Source organism: Telmatherina bonti, assembly GCF_933228915.1.
Source record: "Telmatherina bonti genome assembly, chromosome: 6".
NCBI classification, from domain to species: domain Eukaryota; kingdom Metazoa; phylum Chordata; class Actinopteri; order Atheriniformes; family Telmatherinidae; genus Telmatherina; species Telmatherina bonti.
In genome coordinates, this window is record NC_136624.1 from 25,809,704 (window position 1) to 25,815,511 (window position 5,808).

General features: G+C 38.7%; 1 protein-coding gene across 1 annotated transcript; it reads left to right on the forward strand.

The window, feature by feature from the left end:
- Positions 1-1,338: 1,338 nt before the first annotated feature.
- On the forward strand, positions 1,339-4,100 carry sp7 (Sp7 transcription factor; the record flags this gene model as incomplete). The annotated part of the gene is made up of 2 exons (XM_079241810.1): positions 1,339-1,359; positions 2,751-4,100. 2 exons carry the CDS (start codon positions 1,339-1,341, stop codon positions 4,098-4,100), a joined length of 1,371 nt encoding a protein of 456 aa, XP_079097936.1.
- Positions 4,101-5,808: the final 1,708 nt, after the last annotated feature.

A 5,808-nucleotide genomic window follows, 5' to 3' on the forward strand; every position in this document is an offset into this window, starting at 1 on the left:
TAGAACATAAACAAATTTAAAAAATTTAACTTGTTTGTTAGAGAGAAGACTTTCATCTGTTTTGAACTCAGTGTTTTTAACAAATGTTATCATTCAATCTTTTATCTTACTAAAGTGAACAAAGGCCTTATTGTTACTGTATGTGAATGTTTAGCTGACTATTAGTTGGTGTGTTTATTATTCTGAAGAGCTGAATGTAGTATTAAGTACATAGATAAGATGGGCTATGTTGGAGGGTGAACAAATCTCTAGGCTTTAATGTTTTATGAATAAATTAAGTCTTATGATCTTTGGCATGATTCATAGGGAGTTTTATCGAAGGCAACACTGTCATTAGCACTCTTTTAAAAGAAAAGGTTTTCATTTGTAAAATCTCACCAAGGATTTTGTATGTTTTGTATTCCTCTAAACTTTTTTCTTTATTTTTCTACAGCTGTTTCACTATAATAATTATTTTGATTTGGGTTTTTTTAACCAAACATTTAACTCCAGGAAAAAATCTTGACAGCCATTTCCTCTCCTCAGTCTTTGGATTCATTTGATTTGAAGTGATAATCTCTTATTTATTTTATTTGACGACTTGATCCTTTTCTTTTTTTGCTTGCCTCTGTAGTTCAGCCTCTTTTACCATCGCACTAATGTCTGAAAATGCAGTTAACTGCATTTAAGAATATTGGAAGCAGAGCGAGGGTTTAAACCAGGATAATAAAATCTCGGATATAGAAACCACAAACTCTCTCAACTTAATTTCTTTTATTCATGTGGCGCAGGCTTCGTCTACTTTTGTTATTTTCCCCCCGCTAAAGGATAAAATCGGGGGGGTTCATTCTTTCAGCGCTTTTTTTTTTCACGTGCGCTTCCACTTCTCTTACTGTGATCTGTCCAATTCATGCCGTTTTAAGCAGCCTTTAAACGCTGGAGAAATCTGTGCAAATAATTCTCTGAGGGACGATGTTAAATGTAATCTTTTCCTTCAGACTCCACAGGACTAATCCTAGCGGAAAAATAAGACCAGAGAAATTGAAATAACGTCCATTTGGTGATTGATGAGTAACCCATTCATGCATCCGTACTGAAAAATGATTCGACACTCTTTTGGGTAGGTGGGATATCCTCGTTTTAGCTACCAATCTCCGTCTATTCCCCCCCCCCATTTTTGGGTTTTTATTGCTTCTTAGCGAGTCTTCAAAGAGCCCACAGCCTATAATTAGGGGGCGGGCCCCCAGTGCCTCAAAACACGTCCCCGCGTTGGAACCCAACTTCTTCTAAACTATCCCGGGACTCAGAGCTGCGCCTCTCCCACTCCCCTCAGCTTCCTAAGGATTTTGTTTCTCAGGGATGGCCGCATCTATTCTGGAGGTAGGGAATGTAATTGTAAGTAAACTTTCTTTTGTTTCTTTCTTCTTGTCTTTGAAATATGCCAGGCATTTATTGTTGTGATTCTGTGAATGTTTTTCATTCTGCACAGCGAAGACATGATGTGGGACAAACTAATAGCATCATTTAGTTTAAAGGCATTTGGTGTGTGATAAATTCAGTGTATATGTTATTTTATATGTTGTGTTATTTTATATCATATCATATAGATATCATATAAATACAAGTCATGATCTCAGACATTTAAAGCACCTTGACATATAATTGCACTGAGTAGAATTATGTCGTACAAGCTATATTTGAACCTCTGCTAGGCTTCGTTAATGTCAAGGAATAATATTACTTCCAGGTTTTAAGAGCAAAAGAAACATCATAGTACATGTTAAATGAAGTTATTCCCTGTGACTCCAGGAAGCTGGACATTGTCAGTGGTAAGGGGTACAAGAAATTAAAAGAACAGCAAGAGTAGAGTTAGATATTCTAAAATAATTATAAAACATATTAAAGTACAGAGGAGAGCTCATCAGATCAGTTTTTTTGTTATGTTTTTTTGTTTGTTTGTTTTTTAGGATTTTTTTTTAAAAGAAACATTTAGTAATACGGAAAGATAAAAACATGAAGTACATTTATTTTTCCTTATTTCAAAACCAGCAGTAACGGCTTATCACTGTAAACATCATTATAACATTATATAAACTCAGAAATACTGAAATTTGTCACAGCCATGTGTTTAATGTATAATCAAAACGATAATGAAACTGATATTCTCTTATATGGTTTAGTTTGTCAACAAAGGAAACTAAAATATTAGTCAAAGAAGAATAAAAGTTCTTCTACTCCAAAGGTTGATTTTTTTTTTTTAATTTCATTTATTTCTTTCAAGATGGGCTAAAGAAAATTCCCAATGTTTACCAGGAAAAAAAAAAAACATAAGAAAAATCTATTTTAAAAAATGTAACATATATCCTTTCAACATCATGGCAGTCGCAACAGATGTCTGCACTATTTGTCCAGCTTTTGTGCAATGTACTTCTAAGACATGCTAGATGCTAGGTATATATATATATATATATATATATATATATATATATATATATATATATATATATATATATATATATATATATATACATATATAGTAGTGGTTTAATTTTAAAATAGAGTGAGAGACTAATCTCTTTTCTGAGCAGAGAAGAATTAATTCACTGCTTGAAATTGCCTTGACCACTTTGAAAACGGAGAGAACAGGAAAAGCCAGTGGTGGCAGTCGGACATACGTTTTTTATTAGAGTTGACACTGACAGAAGCAGCAGCAAGCAGCCATTTCCTGCAGACAGACAGTATAATTTTCCCCCTTTTCCCGTCTTTCCCAGGAAGACGCACGCTATGGCTCCAGTCCTCTGGCTATGTTAACTGCTACCTGTAACAAGTTTGGCAGCACCAGTCCAGTCAGGGATTCAGCTACACCTGGCAAAACCAGCAGCATCACTCCAGTAAAGAAGGCCTACACCATGACCTCTGACCTTCAGACAGCTAAGAACGGCCGAACAACAGATAGCACAGGCCTGACGGACTCCTACACCGGCTCGTTCACCACAGCTGGAGGAGGCGGAGGAGGTGGGCTGCTTACTCCCACTGGAAGCCCCCCTCATTCAGCCGGAGGCTACACCACAGAATATAACCCTTTCTCCCACTCCTTCCAGACCTCAGTCTCCCAGGATCCATCTCTTTTAGTGTCCAAGGCCCACGCTACGGCCGACTGTCTTACCAGTGTCTATACCTCGCTGGATATGACACACCCTTATGGCTCCTGGTATAAGGCCGGGATTCACCCTGGCATAACTGCTGCTCCAGCTAATCCGACATCCTCCTGGTGGGATGTGCACCCCAATTCCAACTGGCTGTCAGCAACTCAGCCCCAAACTGATGGAGGCCTCCAGGCCTCTCTGCAGCCTGTAGCACCCCAGGCGTCCCTTAGCCCACAACTGCCAAGTTACAGCACCGACTTCACACAACTCAACCCGGCTCCATACCCTTCTGTGGGACTGGGCTCCTCATCACATCTCCTCCAACCTTCCCAGCACATGCTGCCCCAGGACATGTACAAGCCCAAGCCTGTCCCAAGTGCAGGGCTTATTGAGAGTCCCATGGGCCTGAAACCCGCTCGGGGATCAGGAGGTTACAGTGGAGGGGCTGCACCCAGCAGGTCGTCATGTGACTGCCCCAACTGCCAGGAGCTGGAGAGACTGGGAGCCTCTGCTGCATCCCTGAGGAAGAAACCAGTCCACAGCTGTCACATTCCAGGTTGCGGGAAGGTGTATGGTAAGGCCTCCCACCTAAAAGCCCATCTGCGTTGGCACACCGGTGAGCGACCCTTTGTTTGCAACTGGCTGTTCTGTGGGAAGCGCTTCACCCGCTCTGATGAATTGGAGAGGCATGTGCGCACCCATACTCGGGAAAAGAAGTTCACTTGTCTACTGTGCAACAAGCGCTTCACACGCAGTGACCATCTCTCAAAGCATCAGAAGACCCATGCAGATTCTGCACTGCAGGGTAAAGCTGTAGCTGTGGAGGGAGATGCAGATCCTCGGAGTGAAGAGAGCACAGAGCTCAACTCCAGCTCTATACCCACCAATCCTGTTCCTGACCAAATCACCAATGGAGATGAGAAGACTGCCACACCAAATGGAGTAGAGAACAGCAGTGGATTGTTGGAGATCTGACTGCCTTAAGGTTTCCATCCAATGATATGTTGTGACATCACAGGTGTGTCTATTTTATGGAGTTAGAAAACATTAAACCCTTTTTCTTTCTTCAAAAACAGAAGGGATTAAAGATGATGTGTGGAAAGACTTATGGTAAATGACTGAATATGGTGCATGTAGCAATAATTTTATCTTTTGACCACCCACACAAGCAGAGCAAATGGAAGCAAGCCTGCAAACATATAAGCACAAATATATGCAGATGTACAAGCAACTTTATGCACAAACACACAACCAAACCTTGATGTATATGAACAGAAATATGACACACACAAGGACATTTCCATGCACAGAAATAACTATGAGCAAATGCGCAAGCATATATAATGCATTCATGCATGCAAGGGTACCCACAAAGTTATGCCTGTTCAGACACACATACAAGTAAACATGCTCATGCACACAAATTTCGTAGACTGCACACATTTTCTGCCTTTCAAATGAGACAAACCACTGGGGAAATTTAATCTGCAAAGGCAGAAGGAAAAGAGCTCTGAGGCTGCAAAAAGAACATAGTTTTACAACAAGACTTATGGTTGGGTTGACGGAGTTGATGGAGCATTGCATGCCCAGAGATGAACTGATTTGCAGCTGTACTTTGATACTTATTCATTATTCTTGAAACAGTCAACAGACAGTGTTACATACAGCTTGGAGTTGTCAGACACCCAGATGTAAAAGAGTATATTGCATTTCTCTTTTGTTCGCTGTTTGCTTCTTATGTTTAATTTAATTTCATAATTTACATTATTAATCTAATTTATGCTTTAAATTATGTATGAGGAAGATTATGTTGCACCCTGCAAGAACTCTTATAGCTACATAAGGAAATGGTTTAAGCTGGCCAAAAAGAAAATAAATGCATTAAATTAAGAGGGGTTTTTTTCTTATTTATTAGTTTTTAGATGGAGCATGGGAAAATGTTTTTTAAAGTTTTATTTATAGATCTTAAAGCTTAAATCTGTATCATCTCTTACTTGTGAATTCTTTTAAATCTGGAAAAATAAGTGTTTTCTACTTTTATGTGTACATACTATATATGTATACATAATATCTATATATAAACAATATATAGATTTTCTTGGGTGTGCTATTTTTCTACATTTGTTATGTATTTTCTATGTTTTGTTTAAGTTCTCATCATACAAAAGAACAAATGACAATAGGATGAAACGTAATCATAAGAGCTTGATTTTTTCATGAATTACCACTGTTTGCTGACTTGTCAAATAAGTTGAAATGAAATTGTAAATAGTGATGATCATTTAAAATCTCGAAGGGAAACAAAGTGTAAGATTTACAACATGAAATTGTGAACATTTTGGTGCTGTCAAGAGTAAAGATTTTTTCAAAAAGTATTTCCTGTGTTGATGTTATTTCCTACAGAAATGCATTCTGAAAGTATAGTTTGATTTTAAGATGAAAGAATTGGGCTGCTGTCGCTCCTCATGTATGAATTTCTCTCTTATGAGCAGCATCTTGATCTTCTTGCCTTCCTTTTTCAATATCTCTCTCCATCACTGTGCCCAAGCAAATACTTTCATTATCTTTTGCAGCACAAACAAAGCCGTTCACTGAATTGAAATATTAACTCCACACAATGACCCCCTTTCAGGGAGCCACTGTAGTTACACTCAAGACAATTACTCCACTCTCTAGCCTGAGA